This window comes from Hetaerina americana, unplaced genomic scaffold (assembly GCF_022747635.1).
Source record: "Hetaerina americana unplaced genomic scaffold, ioHetAmer1.1.p SCAF_89, whole genome shotgun sequence".
Taxonomy (NCBI): domain Eukaryota; kingdom Metazoa; phylum Arthropoda; class Insecta; order Odonata; family Calopterygidae; genus Hetaerina; species Hetaerina americana.
In genome coordinates this window covers 150723-168126 of record NW_027287527.1, presented here as the reverse complement: position 1 = coordinate 168126, position 17404 = coordinate 150723, and the positions used below count along the sequence as shown (strand labels likewise).

General features: G+C 39.6%; 1 protein-coding gene across 1 annotated transcript in view; it reads right to left on the bottom strand.

Moving 5' to 3' along the window:
- LOC139698556 (uncharacterized) overlaps positions 1–17404 on the bottom strand; it is a 322044-nt gene that overhangs the window by 230176 nt on the left and 74464 nt on the right. The window contains exon 2 of the mRNA XM_071597394.1: positions 13886–14023. Coding sequence (XP_071453495.1) covers positions 13886–14023 — 138 coding nt within the window. The remainder of the gene's footprint in view (positions 1–13885; positions 14024–17404) is intronic.

Sequence of the window (17404 nt, the reverse complement as noted above, 5' to 3'; positions counted from 1 at the left end):
GTAATCCGTCACGCCAAGCGGAACTTCCCAGGGAATCGCTGTTCTAAGTGACAGGGCACATCGCCATGATGCATGGCGGCTTGAAGCACTGACGCTCGTCGATAACCTAGATAAAACAAGATTATAGCTTGACGGGCGTTAATTTGCGACCACCGTGAAAGGTCAACTTGATCTGATTCTATGCACTCTTGGTAGAATAATCCTCGAACTGCATTTTTCGACCCATGAATGCATTTACGATGCAAATTTTCAATGCACGAAATCATACTTTCCTTTGTAGCAAATAACTTTTTTAGCGTTTTTTTTAGCTCATACTTTTAACTAAATGGAATACTTTATTTCAGTGAAATCCATTTTAGGTAAACCGGGACTAAGAAATGATGAATTCCAAAGTACCCATTTTTTTCATTTTAAATTCACCCGCATAATAAAATCTGATCACCTCTTTTTACTTAGTAATAATTTTTTTCATGGCAATAAATAAGGTAAAGATTTCTAAATAAATACTTTAAGGAAATACGGCTTATGCGTAACTTCAGAATTGCATTGAATTCAGCGTATTTTCCAATGGCTGTTTAAGAAATTGATGGCTTCCCCGTATCACGTGTTTACCAAATAAATTACATCGTGGCCATACAGTTTTCGTTCAAAATAGTTGGCAGGCGCTATACGAGTTTTCTTTCCAAGGATGTATAAATAATTGACTGAGTGCGACAATGCACAATGAGGAATGTTCCTACTACGTAGTTAATTACTCGAAAAAATTCCTTGAGACCAACAAGCTGCCATCAATCACCTAGGAAATTACAGTTTATGCACTGGAAAAGGGCTCGTTCTCTCATTTTATGTTGCGTATGAGGACAGTGATGGCTCAAAATATGAAATAAAAGTTTCACTCATGCAAATATATTGCTACAGAAAAGTTGGAAGAGCAATTGCTGTGAACACGCCAAGTCACTCTCACTTCAGAGTTTTTATTAGGGGCACATTAAAAATATATGCGGGTTTTCCTTAAAAAGCCTGCCGTAACTTGGCACGTGGCAGGCAAAAGTATTATAAGAGTGCATGGGATGTGTTATTTCGTATTGAGTCTTTAACAATTAATTTGATAGTCTTCGGAAAAAGTGTAAATTACGGAATAGATAAAAGACCAAAACACAGAGGATCGATTTGTCAGTCAGTGTGACAGACGAAAGTAAAGTTTTGAAAGACTATTGAAAGAATTAGGATGGTGCAATATTTCTTGACCGGGTGATCACGCGGTTAAAATATGTGTTAGATGAAACGAACATTGGGAAATTCAAAAGTTGTTTTCGCACCACCAGAAATCGCGATTAGAGCAAAAGAAAGGATGAGCTTGCCGAAAATTGTTTTTCCGACACACATTTTTATCACTCGAATTTCATATAAGATCTTCATGCCTTAAATGAAATAAATACAAAGCTGAAGAATCGAGTCCTGCCACTCACATCCATATCTAAAAGGTCATGATGTAAGTGGATGGAAATAAAATAATTATACCATTGTTGAACAACATATGGGAAGGGTGAAAGAGGTACACTTACGGGCAGTAGTTGCAACCGCTAAGAGTGAATTACCTCATTGAACTTACTGTAATTTTAGCGCAACGAGAGAAGAAAATAACTACTGAGAAACACTTGGGAACAAATACGGCATAAAGGCAATGGGAGACGCTAATCTCAGAAATAATGCAGAGGCAATTATAGGGAACGATAGGAAGAAGCGAACACCCTTCGACCACACGAATTGGTAATGTCGACGACTTATGAGCCTTTCATAGCTAGTGGGGACGATACCAATAAGTTTCCAGGATACCATTTAGGTACAGAAGTAGCCATTCCCGCATTCAAGATTGCGCTCAGTCTCAAGAATAGCCTCTGATGAAAGTGGTTTTATAATAATAGCCGATGCTGAGCCGACAAAAGGTCGTTTAACCCTTGTAATCAGCCGCTTTAACCAGAGAGAAAAATACTAAGCCGTTCACCTTCAAATATTTGACGACGTAGTCTCGCAGCGATGAAAAATTTCATTTTCAACGGAAAGAGGCTAATAAGATATTAAACGAACGAATTCTAGTTCCCCTGTTGATCTTCGAAGTTTTAAGCAAGCATGAAGACTAAATGAGCTCAAAATCTAGGCTCTTTCGGAATCAATTAAAATATGAAATTAATAAGGAAGAATATTTCGTTTCATTTTGAGAAACCCTCTATAATAACCCGTGCGAATAACATTTAACCTTAAGAAACTCCCAAAAATAACCCACGCGACCAGACTCCTTCGTAATCAACTCTGGTATACCGGTATGCTAAATTCGAAGCCATTCATCGCTTCAAAGAGATTTCGCCGCTGTGAAGTACGGCAACGCGTTCCACGTAAAACGCGAGAGCGACGTCAGCCACAAATCTCCCCAGGGGATAAGAAATGTCAGCAATTGCGCAGACGCCACGATGCAACGCTAAAGTGCATTAAGCGCCACCCAGAGTTAGTGCATAAACACACACACATACACACCCAACCATGAAGTTGGTACCGCCGAAATATTTTGAGCAGGCACTGCGTTAACCTCGTGATCAATGAGCGGACTTGTAGTACGTCACTCCGCGCACCCCTCTTCAAGCGCCGAAGCATCTGCGACTCTCCCACCACCCCGCGGGACTCGCGATGCTAAAACGGAACGATGCAGTCTCTCGGCAAATAAAGAAAGGAATCTTTAGTGAGGTGGAGCGGGAAGGGGAGAGGGATAGGTTATGGCAGGCATCCAGAAAAACGATGGGGAACTCAAAACTTTGCATAATAAAAGTGGTAAATGTTGGAATTTCACTTCGAGACTTAAAAATTAATTATACGTTTGTGCTCTCGGGTGCGTAGTCATTGGGAGGGAGGGATGGAGGGTGAAGGGATCGCCTCCTTCAAACCGGAATGGGTGGGGGTTTAGGAGGAGGATTGCGCGGAATGTAAATCGGCATTAAACATTCAGGAATGCGAAACCGTGAACTTCACGGGGTCCAAGCGTCTCAAGCGGACTGCCAACAACCTTGCCACATTTCCGGGATTGACTAAAGCGGCTCAAAAGGGTCAGGAGAAATCAAGGAGCAAAACAACAAAACCCGGGTGTATTGTCCGCGAAAAGATTTAACGCCAACATCTGGGTTGAAATTATTTGGCACCATGTGAGGGGATACACCAGGTTTTCGAACTTCTTTTCCGGATATCCTGGATTTCTTTGGCAGAAGAAGTCTCGGATCACGCTCCAAATACAAGCACTAGCGATGGCTGGTTAGCTTAAGATTCTTAGTTGATTTTCGTGCTATCAGCTGTTAAAGCAGTAAAGTCATAAAGGATACGTCTGCTATTTAAGATTAAGGTTATATTTCTATCATAATATCCGTTTTTGATAAGTAGTGAAGAAAATATAGCATCTAAAATATAAGAATTCATTCTTTTTCAAAAAGTATTGCTTTAACAATGAAAGGAAAAGAGAATCATTAAACCAGTAGGCTTATTTGACAATGTATTTGAGAAACTCTTATCACATCGATATCCAATGGTTCCATGGAAGAGGTTGCAATATTCAGCAAGTTTTCGAGGATTTCACCAGATATTTTGCTATTTATTTTACTCTCACCGTCCTCGTCTGAAAATAGTTGTTCGCATATATAGAAAACGCATTAGTTCATTAAATTACGAGGCTAGAGTACACTACTGTAGACCTCTACGCTTCAGTTAATTTTAAATTTCCTTAGTCTGAATAGAGTAAGAATTGAATCATTTTGTCAAAAAATGCAATTTTTCTCTCGTTAATTGACCAACATCCCTTGGAAGAAGAACTCTGGCCAAGCTCGTATTTAGTTATTTCAGTTTAAATTTGCTTTTGGGTCGTTTTTAATGCCGTCCTGGGCCGCAGGCGGTAAGTCTGAATTCTCAATCTTCTCTTCAGCTACATGTTCCGCGGTGAGAGCACGGGTAGAGCATGTAAATTACCGCGTAATACTACAAAATGTCATCGATCGCCTTAGTGGCTGGGTTACAAATAATAATATGAGCACTAATGCTAGTAAGAATAAGCTTATAAAATTTTAAAATAAAAAGAATGCACCAAAGGATATTTACACCCTCTTCGGAGAAAGAGCCCCGTGTAGCAGTCATTGCATATATTTAGGTGTTTACTTAACTAGGGATCTTGGGTGGGGAGTCCCAAGTAGATAATGTGACACGGAAGGCATTTAAAGTACTTCATTGGGTAATGAGAAATTTAAGAAGAAGTAGCGTAGCCACAAAAGAAAAAGTGTACAAGGTACTGGTTAGCCCTATCCTAGAATACTCGTCCATAGAATGGGATCCATATAAGGTGGAACATATTTAAAATATATAAACAGTTCAAAGAAAGGCAGCGAGATATATACTCCGAAGGTACAAAGAAAAAATAGTGTCACGGAAATGTTAGATATACTGAAATGGGAGAGTTTGAAAAATAAAAGAAAAAGGAGTAGGTTAGGCGCGATGTTTTTATTGTTAAAAATGACGAGGCGTGGGAAGATTTATGGAAAGAGAGAGAAACACCAAACTTGAAGGGAAAAAACGACCAGAGTTTTAAAATGAAAATAAGAACGCAAAAGACAATTAAGAAAAAATACTCTAATTTAAACAGGACTATTTTTTAATGGAACCAGCTGCCTGGAAATTTGTTTGAGCCCTTTCCATTCAATTTTAGAAGTTTTAATAATAAGCGTAAAGCAGCCACTGGGTGATAAACTCCATTGACCGGTGATTATTATACTGATGTACTTTTAAAAATATTGTTTGTATGTGATGTGGACGACGTCACAATTTGTATTATAAAAGTGAATGATGTGTTACCGGTGCGTGATTTTGAAAGGTAAACTACCTTGATCAAAAAGTTCCCGGAATAACCACCGTGTGGCGCTCCCATCGTTCCGATTTGAGTTCTGTTTTTTTTGTTAAATTGGTACATCTGTTGTTGATATTCCCTTTAAATCTTAGTGTCATAACTTGACATTTGCAAAAGTTACGTAGCCAAGAGTACATCTATCTCTGTGTGTGTTGGCGATTTTTTACAATTTCAGAAATGGATTTAAATTTGCAACAACGAACTTGTATTAAATTTTGCGTAAAAAACGGATTTAGTGGCGCACGGACGTTGGAAATGTTGGAAAAGTGTTTCGGCAACGATTCTCTAAAAAAAACGGTCGTTTACCAGTGGCACGAGCGGTTCAGAAGTGGTCGTGAGTCAATCGAAGATGATGAACGCAGTGGCAGACCATCGACATCGAAAGTCGGTGAAAAAATTGATAAAGTAAAAGAAATGTTGGTCAATAACCGCAAATTAACCATCAGAGAAATAGCGGAGGACTTGAACATTGCCTATGGATCCGCCCAAGACATTGTGGTTAATGATTTGGGTTTCCGTCGTGTAGCAGCAAAGTTGGTGCCAAAAGACCTCAATTTCATGCAAAAAAGAGACCGTGTTGACGTCGCAAAAGACATGATTTGCGAGGCTGAATCCGATCCCACATTCATCAAAAGGATCATTACTGGAGACGAGACGTGGGTTTATGAGTACGACACGCAATCCAGACATCAGGCAAGTGAATGGCGTTCACCAAATGAGCCGAGACAAAAAAAAACCACGTCGTTTTCAGTCAAAAAAGAAGGCAATGCTGACGGTTTTCATGGATTACAACGGTGTAGTGCATCATGAATTTTTGCCAGAAGGCCAGACAGTAAACAAAGAGTATTATTTGGGCGTTATGAGACGTTTGCGTGAAGCAATTCGCCGAAAGAGACCAGAAATGTGGGCAGAAAACTCGTGGATTTTGCACCAATGATAACGCACCGTCGCACAGTGCTATCATTATTCGTAATTTTTTGACGAAAAATGCAACAAATACCATCCAACAGCCACCGAATTCACCTGATTTGGCTCCCTGTGACTTCTTTCTGTTCAATCGAGTTAAAAAACCATTACGGGGAACGCGTTTTAGCAGCCGAGAGGAAGTAATGGAAAAATCGCAGGAAGCACTGATGGACATACCGAAAACCGAATATAAAAAATGTTTCGAGGATTGGATCAAGCGCTGGCATAAGTGTGTTGCAGTCGATGGGGATTACTTTGAAGGGGACAATATAGATTTAGATGAATAAACTTGTATTTTTAATTTTCTGAATAAATTCCGGGAAATTTTTGATCAAGGTAGTATGAGATTTAGGAGAGTATGATTTTGGACGGAGTGCGGCGATCGACCGAGCGTTGGAGGCATGGTTTGAGCCTAACCCTTGTGTGATGGTAAAGGTGCGGTTGGTAATCTTAAAGTGTCGCATTTGTGACGAGCATTTTGTCTCATATATATTCTTCTTGTGTATTTATGTATGTGCATTGTAAGAGTGACCGTTGACCAGACTTGACTGTTGCCACCAGGACAATTGCCTAATTGCAACGAGATTTATATGATAATAATATTCAATTTTCCAGTCGTTGATTCACAGGTTTACCTCCACTGTCCGCTGGAAAAGAGTCACAAACCTTCCACTGAGAGCCTGGCAGGCAGGCGCACGTTTTTCTCACTAGGGTTGCTTGAACTCGACGCATCAGCACCCCTACGAGGCTCCCGAACAATGAGAAACCATACGATTTAAAAGCTCTTCACGAACACCTGGTGGCTCACGACGTAGGGAGAATCGCTGGTCATCATTCATTTGTTTACGCGATCATCTGTGATTCTTCCACCCTGGGCAGGCGTGACGACCGTGGTTTAAAATAAAAGTTTTTATTCTTTTAATGCCCTCGGCCTTCCTAAGATACTAAAGTATTAACACATCCGCTGAGGCCAAACAAATCCTCATTGAATTAAAATCCGCTCCGCTTGAATGACACTTTCTTTCAGGGAAGAGGCCCGCGTCAGTCAATCGAGAATAAATGCGAATGGGCCTGAACAATCAACTCGGAAAGGATGGAAGCCCTTCCTCGGTTGATCACATATTAATCTACTCTCATAAACAATGGGCTAGCCCACAACTCATCCGAGGGTTGTTGAGAAATTTACGAATGAAAAATTGGATTTTTTTTATAACAATGTGATTCAATTCATACTCTATTCAGACCAAGTCAATTTAAAATCACTGAAGCGTAGCGCTCCGCAGATGTGAAATCTATGCTTTTGGGCAAGAGAATGAGAGTAGAAGTAGTAGCAGCTTTAATTCGACAACGCCAACGTGAATGAAAATATTATATTATCTTTTTATCACCTTCCCTTCGTATATTTTTTTCCAGTGGCCATTGCTTGTGGCCGAAATATCCGCCAAATGGGCACGTTCACGATGGCCAACTAGTTACGAGGGCCCTTAGACTATACATATGGACATACTAGGTGATGTGAGATGAGAATGGAGCTAAATAAACAGTGCTCAAATGACTAGCTTCAATTAGATTCATATGGAATTCATATGGCTGGTACAACTCAATGCCGCAGATGTTTCAACACCCAATTCCGCGGGTTCACTGCGTTCAATTCCAACATTTCACTGCCGAGGGCACACATTTTCATTACATAACGAAGCGCAAGGGCGGAAAGAACGTCGCGACGTGGAAAATATGCGAAGAAAATGTAACCGCGAAAATCGATGGCCAACAGTAATCATCTGACAAAAGAGTTAGCAAGGATGAAACCAGTGAAGCCATTCATGAAAACGGAAAGAATAATGATAACGTATATACACTGTAATTGGAAATGACGGCCGAGCTTTAAATAAGTTAAACTCTGACGTGTGCACACGAAATAGCTTACCGTTGAAAAAAAATTTTGAATGCAAATCATTTCACGGATAAAAAAGGCAACGGCGAGAACTGGGATGACAAATAAAAGTCTAAAATATCTAAGCTAATGTGGTTTCCTTTTGTAGCTTGGGTGACCTTTTTAATCTCATAGGTAGAATGCCGCGGCCAGAAATGAGTTAATCGAGAATTGAGTATTTTCCAGTAGAAATAGAATTATCGAAGTCGTTTGGCATCCAAAACCCGACACAATTTCCACATCTGCACTACTTTGTGACGTAATGATTTTTAAATTACGACCAAACATTTTTTTAACCGCTATTTAACGTTAAAATGTCATAGCAACGCGGGCAATTCCCCTCAGAGATACGAGTATATGGATGAAAAATAAGATAGTTAAAGCATTAAGGTAAAAGGAATATTGATACAGTATGCATGTACGCGTTATGTACAGTCACGAGAGAGAGATTCGGTAAATTGTAAATACGTATACCTAACCTTATTTATTGAGGGATAAAATACGCTTTATTGCTTATGTTACGAGAACATAAAAATACTGCATATTCTCATTTGGGTTTCGAGTTAACACTGAAAGGACTAGAGGAGAAATTATTCTAGACACAATCAATAGCTATGCCTATCCTTCGAAAATGAATGTTTTGTTCAAAGTACACATATTTCCTTGTTTGAAGGAAGACCCCAAGTACACGGCATACCGACGGTCTTTCCCCTTTAGATATCATTTTTTTATCATAGTGGAGTTATATATTGATGCAGTTTTCAATTGACAAGAGCCAGACAGCAAATACTTTTACGAAAGTCATTACACAAAAACAGCTTTAAAATAATGCACAAGTTTGCATAAAGATATTTTTCGAGAACTTAATTTTGAGAGTTCGACTACTACTCCTCTTCATTTATTCCATATTTTATTATTATCGTACGGGAACACGGGAGCAAATCGTTTCCTGACGTTTTGAAAATGTTTTCTTAAAAAAACAAATCCCAGATAAATACCGTATTATTGACGATGAAAGCACTACGGTCTAAAAACGTGGAAAATGACAGAAGTAGGTAGAATTTGCGTTTTTCCAGAACGTTTCCTGTAACCATTGCAGCTCTCTAATTCCAATAGCTACACAATTACATAAATGCTGCCCGAGGACAGATAATATGCTTACCTCCATAAGATTTCAAGGAGCATAGTTATCCCATGGTTTTGGAGAGTTGGAAGTCCAAATTGATAAATTCAGAGGAATCACTGAAAAATTCAAATTTGACTACTTCTTGGATTCAGCTAACTCTGAATGGACAAGCAAAATGGTAACTGGTGATTTACCATAATTCTTCACGATGATTTGAATGAGTAATTGCTGTACACGTGAATAACGAATCCAGGAGCCAGAGAATTTCAAATCGGAAGGTGCATTTTATCACATATAAAGCAAGCGAAATGACCTTCACCGTCGAGGCACCCACAAATCTAATAAAATAAAGCAAGTGTGCTGCACATTACTTGATGACCTTATCAAAACTATGGTCACGAAACTGGCATAGGATTCGAATAAATGTCGCCACCCGTGAACTCAAGAGCTCAACAGGGTTTTCTTTGGTACTTACAACTGGGATCCTGTTAAACAGGAACGGAACGAGAGATTTATTGGAGGAACACACCCGAATTAATCTGGGGATGAGTTTAAACCAATATCGAAGCACAAACTGGGATCATCATTCGTCAAATATTGAGCAAAGCTAAAGGTTGATGGTGATTTTAAAATGAAATATAGGAAGCAGGCCTCGGTGAACTGAACATGTTTCAATTTTCAACGGTTGCCGCTGACGCAATACAGGAGTCAAGTCAACGAAGCTTGTACCACATATGCATGACAGCATAAAACTAAAGTTTTGTAATAAAAATTATGGAATAAAAGATTTATGACCGCTCTTCACGGAATACCCCTCGTAAAACAAAGTTTGAGGCGTAGTAGCCTAGTGCATTCATCATTCTCCTATGTACCGGAGGGCCCGGGATCAAATCGGAATGAAGCCTTCAGACTTCGCCGATGTAAACTAAGCTGCGCGATTATTCAGGTGCCTAATCTTCCAGTGAAATCATAGGCAGTAGATAGGTAACTAATCGCGGATCCGATATGCTAATCCAAAAGGAATCAGTACTAGCTACACACTAGTACTAGATTGTAACGCAACATATGTTTTGAGGTATGTGTGTTATGTTATGTCCTGCGTGTGCACGTATGGATTTCTTTGAAAATATCTCCGGCCAAGGTCCCAAAACCTTTTTTAACAATATGTGCTGCGGCTGTGCCGTTTTCGGAATCAAAATAAGTATTTCGTTCAAAATTATTCGTTTACTACATTAAGCTCGAAGATAACTAAAACTGAACTTTTTCGTCTAATGTTAGAAACTACTCGACGAAGTTAGTCTATTGACATTTAAACGTCTTACGTTGCAAATGGTCCGTTCAATCAACAATCGTCTATTTCTAAAGTATTAATTTAATGTCTACTTCCCGAATGTGCCACATATCCTTCAACGAGGCGTTAATATGCACCAGTCCACGATTTTGGATTACCGTGGCCAACGGAATGCTTCATCCAGAGTACGTACACCTATACGGAACAAAAATCCTCTAAAACGAGCATTGTGAAAATATGACTCAGCACTAGTACACGTACGAGCGGAAATGTCATGGCGTGCCTTAGAAGTGCAGAACAAAACATTTAGCCAGCATGAAAGCGTGAGAAGTTGAGATAGCGCACCCAACCTAAGAGATAGCGAAGCAGGATATACACCAATGAACGATGACAGAAGGCTAAATTAATTTTCTTAATGAGGGCATGCACCTAGCCGACAAGCAATTATCCGGTACGAGGTTTTCGTTATTTCTCTGAAAACAAGAAGCCACCGAGGCCCGTAAGTTGAATATGAACATGGCTGATAACTCCATTGCATAAGTAACCATTATTTTCTCGTATTCACAAAATAAATGCCAGAGGCACGCAGGAAGGTCTTCTCCCAACATTTTCAAAGGAGCTGCTTGAAGCCTCTTCAGACGGAAAATTATTTATAGGGGTAGGTCTAAGCGCGCATTTGAGCCTAATTGGATAGGTTCTCGTTGAAATGCAACTCGTAACATAGGCAACCGTTATCAGAGTGATGCTAATTTTAGGAAGATACATTATTATAGAAGCGATCTTTTTATCGATCAATTGTAGCTAAAATAATTTTTCATAAGCCTAGCTGCAATTTTATCTATCACTACATCAAGCCAAAAATAATTAATTCAATATTACTCGGTAAGTTTGCAAATACTCTTTAGAAAAAATATTGTCCCAATAGTTCACTATATGCACCACTGAGCTGTTAAAAGGGGTCTCATTTCACCGTTTGCTTGTCCCTAACTACTCGATTCTATTAACGCAAACCAGATAATTTTATCTATCACTACATCAAGCCAAAAATAATTAATTCAATATTACTCGGTAAGTTTGCAAATACTCTTTAGAAAAAATATTGTCCCAATAGTTCACTATATGCACCACTGAGCTGTTAAAAGGGGTCTCATTTCACCGTTTGCTTGTCCCTAACTACTCGATTCTATTAACGCAAACCAGGGAAAATTGAGAGAGGAATCATTAAAAACATGGAGAAACATTGGACCGAGGATTGATAACAGTACACAATGCTATAATTACATGATTATTTTGGAGAAACGCCAATAACATGTTCGTAATAATCACCTGAGATAATTGTGCTTCAGTGTCGCGGTCTTGAGTAATTGGCTCATTCACTTATTCACAATAGTTGTAGTTTCTGAGATGTATCAGGAAATAAAATGAAAGCTCTTACGCAATTACTCCATTTTCCTGCTTATATTAAGCTGAGTAGTTTGTAATGCAATCCTTCAACTTTAAGAAATGGACCCCAAAACTGACATTATGCGACTCTTTCACGTACCAATGGCCAGAAATGTACAATGGTTTCTCACCAATGAGGCTACATAGAGGACAAAAACCTCAGGTCTTTCCGATGACATCAGAGGTCAAGAGGTCGTTACCATTTCAGTACTTTCATCATTGTTTGAAGAGCCAAAGGACTTGGAATATGTCCTAATAATACAAAACCTAAATGTTTGACAAGATGATTTCTTGACTGTCCTTGATGTTTCAATACTTAAATATTTCTTACCCACATCTTAATAATTTACATGCCAGCAGCATGAGGGGATCGGAAAACTGACCTCAGTTACTTAAACTACAAATTGTCAAGGTGTGGGGGCGATCGCTCGACCCCTAATTCTCTTGCATCTTGTCCTTGACTCCATTTTAGCTCTATCAATAATGCAGAATGGAGTATAGATCACTGGTGGATCAAAATAACTACACTTCTATTTCAAATGGAATTGATTTGAAGAGAAAAAATATTTGTCTTCAACGAGGAAAAAATTGTGCGATAGATTAGTGCTAAAGTCATTCGCACCACAGAAAATTCGTTTACTGTCCTAATATCAATACTTTTAAGGAGGATGCCATTTGCGCATTTAACTTTTGGATTGAGAAATAGATATGGTTTTGCAAAAAATAACATTCATCTTTTACCTATTCCAAGCCAAGCAACATATACTAGATGAAAACAAAAAACTTTTTTCCAGCATCTTTTTTTCATTTCGCGATACGAGTCATTTCTGAGTGACTAACTACAGATATGTCATCGAGTAATAAATTTAATTGCAGCACTTACGCGCACCCGGGGTGACAACACTTTCGGTTCGGTCGTTCATTGAGTATTAATCAGGCGAGAAAGGGGCTATTCTTTTCTATCATCAGGAAAGCTAAAACATCTCATGATTAACGGCGTCGCATTAAAAAATTGCATACAACGAACGAATATCACGTGTCGTTAAATAAACCGATTTGAGCCAACACGTAATTACCAGCACTTTTCCAAATCTGCACTTATGCTACTGAGATGAATAAATCTAGATATGTATTTTAGATTAAAGGCATAACGGCTGCTGAGTGTGGGCCGGTCATGTCGCATTCGCTCGAAGCTATCATTATTCATCACAGGAATGAATGACAGGATACGATACTAACATTAAGAGTTACAAACTAAAAATATCCGCAATGTGCGCAATCCAAATAAACCTTTGCATGCTTCAGCCTACTTCGTAAATATTCTCTATATTAGAAACATAGATCGAGTAGCAATATGGAGGCAGTTAACTAACGCTAGCTGTATCTAATGAAGACACCATATTATCGAAATAAGTAGAGCCATGTAAGGAACCATTTCAATGATGGAAATTCAGCGCACGTTCAATTGACATTTCAATTGAAGGCAAATTTGATTAGTACCGCATCACAGGGAGTTCATAAATACCTTGATCCAGTTAAGTGAAATACAACCTGCATTCAAGATGACTGAATATATACATACAAGGCAAAATCAATTAGAATCTCATAAAGTGAACACATTCTATTCACTTAGGCATATTTATCGTCAAACGCATTATTCCATTAATATTTTCATATTATGGCTTTCAAAATTCCAAATCGCATTTAAATACGTTATTTAGTAAATAGGATTACGAAAAACTAAGAGTTTCACAAATTTTTAACAACTATCGAGATTTCGTACGGACAACAACTTGGGTTGCTACTAGTGACATCACAAAATGTCATCATTTCCAATGAAATATGAATATGGTGTAAACATACCTTACTGCGGAGTACATAGCAAAAGTAATTATATTCACCCTTACATGATTAACGTAAGCTATGAGTATATAAGGTGCATGAGAGTGATTTAGAAGTGAAAAACACGGCATGATTATATCTCCCCCTAAAAAATAATATTGGAATACACAGGAAAGGGAAAAAACACGGGTGTGACACATAAAAATATTTTGGGACAGAGTAATGCAGCAGATCCTCGACAAGTAAGCCGCGCGTGAGTGATTACCGCAACCGAACTGTCGCTTACGGTGACAGCATTCTAAGTCCCGAAAACTGAAAAGGAAAACGAAGCGGGTGCATCAATTCCACTCTTACCGTTCGTTGGCCCCTCCATCTGCCTGGATTTCCGCTCCTTCCGCGGTGGACGACGTCGTCCCGCCCCGGGCGGTCGCCTGTGCGCCCCGGGCCGTCCCCTCTCCTTCCGTCTCTTTCCGACTCCCTGCTGCATGGCCACTGTGGAGAAGAGGAAGAGGCGTGAGGGTGAGAAAGAGAGAGAGAGGGGGGGTTGGGGAGTCAATCACACGCCATCCTCAATCCTTCACGTCTCCCTTCCATAGAGAGAAACGGAATTGAGAGGAGTTGTTGGAGGGAGGTGGGGGCCGGGGAAGACGGGTAAGGTTTCTTCGTATCTGGGATTTCTGCCAAATATTGAAACCGTTGTTCCCGTCTTGGAAGCGTAAAAGGAAGCGTCTCGATCGAATAAACACGGAATTCGGGACGTTGCTTGCCCGTGGATGCTCAGCCAAAGAAGAAGAAGAGAGAGGGGGGGTCGAGGTTAGTATGGGGGGGGGGGGGTGGAAATAAAATTAAAAAAAGCTTCGACCCGATTCATCCGTTAGCATCCCTCCGGGGCGGCGCGCCGTCCGAGAATTACGGGCTCATCCGTCATCTTCTCGTCCTCCTCCTTCTCCCGCATCCCCTGCCACCTCCTCAATCTCCCTCTCTCCTCATAACCTTCCCGTGCGATTCATGGGAAACAAAGGCGGGGATAGAGGGAGATTCCCATCCTCCCCTTTAAGACTGAGACACACACATATACATTGTATATGTATGTATATATATTATATATATATATATATATATATATATATATATATATATATAATACATCCTATCCCTTTCCCTTATATCTATATCCATGTGAATGAATATATATATATATATATATATATATATATATATACACACACTAATACATACATTCACCAACACATTTTTTTCCTCCTCCGAGGAGGGAAGATAAGCAACGTGGGGAGGTTATGAAAAAAAATGGTAGAGCCAGGACTGGTTTCGAGACAATTATTGCAGAAATATATATACGGAGCAGCTGTGCCCATGCCAATGATTCACATGCAACGCGAACAAAAGGCGCCCGAATTTAAACTACAAGCGAAGAAAGACATACTCGCTTCAAGCTACGTAATCACACGGATATCCACTCTGGACCAAGCATTCCATCCGATTCGTTTAAGCGCATAACATTTTTTGTCCTAAATAGAATCTCCCAGACGAGAAAAATCCATTATTCGCGGGGAAAGGTAATTATTCTATACGCCTACAGGATAGATCTCAGCGGTGAACAACCTACAGTCAGTGGACTACATCCAGCCCAGGGAGTCCTGCAATCGTGCCCGTGAAAACTAATCTGTCAAACCCCGGAAGCTGGATTCTACATCTATGACCTCACATGTCAGTGTTAAGGATATTAAATCCTGTGCCGCCACAAAAAGGGAAATTCACGAAAACTCAATAATATTTCCTTCGCGGCGAATTCAAGAAGAGAAAATACTACCTTGATCAAAAAGTTCCCGGAATAACCACCGTGTGGCGCTCCCATCGTTCCGATTTGAGTTCTGTTTTTTTTGTTAAATTGGTACATCTGTTGTTGATATTCCCTTTAAATCTTAGTGTCATAACTTGACATTTGCAAAAGTTACGTAGACAAGAGTACATCTATCTCTGTGTGTGTTGGCGATTTTTTACAATTTCAGAAATGGATTTAAATTTGCAACAACGAACTTGTATTAAATTTTGCGTAAAAAACGGATTTAGTGGCGCACGGACGTTGGAAATGTTGGAAAAGTGTTTCGGCAACGATTCTCTAAAAAAAACGGTCGTTTACCAGTGGCACGAGCGGTTCAGAAGTGGTCGTGGGTCAATCGAAGATGATGAACGCAGTGGCAGACCATCGACATCGAAAGTCGGTGAAAAAATTGATAAAGTAAAAGAAATGTTGGTCAATAACCGCAAATTAACCATCAGAGAAATAGCGGAGGACTTGAACATTGCCTATGGATCCGCCCAAGACATTGTGGTTAATGATTTGGGTTTCCGTCGTGTAGCAGCAAAGTTGGTGCCAAAAGACCTCAATTTCATGCAAAAAAGAGACCGTGTTGACGTCGCAAAAGACATGATTTGCGAGGCTGAATCCGATCCCACATTCATCAAAAGGATCATTACTGGAGACGAGACGTGGGTTTATGAGTACGACACGCAATCCAGACATCAGGCAAGTGAATGGCGTTCACCAAATGAGCCGAGACCAAAAAAACCACGTCGTTTTCAGTCAAAAAAGAAGGCAATGCTGACGGTTTTCATGGATTACAACGGTGTAGTGCATCATGAATTTTTGCCAGAAGGCCAGACAGTAAACAAAGAGTATTATTTGGGCGTTATGAGACGTTTGCGTGAAGCAATTCGCCGAAAGAGACCAGAAATGTGGGCAGAAAACTCGTGGATTTTGCACCATGATAACGCACCGTCGCACAGTGCTCACATCATTATTCGTAATTTTTTGACGAAAAATGCAACAAATACCATCCAACAGCCACCGAATTCACCTGATTTGGCTCCCTGTGACTTCTTTCTGTTCAATCGAGTTAAAAAACCATTACGGGGAACGCGTTTTAGCAGCCGAGAGGAAGTAATGGAAAAATCGCAGGAAGCACTGATGGACATACCGAAAACCGAATATAAAAAATGTTTCGAGGATTGGATCAAGCGCTGGCATAAGTGTGTTGCAGTCGATGGGGATTACTTTGAAGGGGACAATATAGATTTAGATGAATAAACTTGAATTTTTAATTTTCTGAATAAATTCCGGGAAATTTTTGATCAAGGTAGTATTTTCTCGGAGGAAATAACGCTGAATTCTAAATCCGACCCACAGTTACTTTTGAGAGCACCGATGTGATCCGCAACACAAGAGAGTTGAACGCCACTTTGGGGAGCGTCCAATATTTTTCAAGCCACATGTTTTTTTCGGCGTCTTCATTCTCGTTCCCATGTCACGCGTGGTGACAAATTTTCAATCTCCCGTAATACTGTGGCACATTTGTCCATGTTCCCCGACAATATTCCAGTTTTTGATTTTATATACTTTCCAAATAAAATAAAATTTGAACCGGTCGAAGGAAAATACAAAAAGATATGTTTTATATGGTTTTTGGCGATCACTCTTTGTCAACCGGAAAACAATACATACATGAGTATGTTTGCGTAATCCCTTGGAAAGATTGGGACCTAAATAAGTTAACTCTAACCAATCGAGATGAGCTCAAACAATAATTCCGAATAGCGTAAATTCTTAATCATTATATTTTTAAAATATCCTTTTTGGAAAATATATACTTGATACATCACTTTACTGCGCCAAAGTCATTACCATGGGTTATTCATTAGCTATTAAGCTATTAGATTAGTAACCGAATACCTTGCGATTAAATAAGATGAAGAACGTAACACAAGAACCCAGCAAGAGCCCTAAGATAGACGAGGAAAAGCAAGCAATTGCAAGTTCCCTTGAGACCATCGAAAGAAAACTCTGAGGAATAA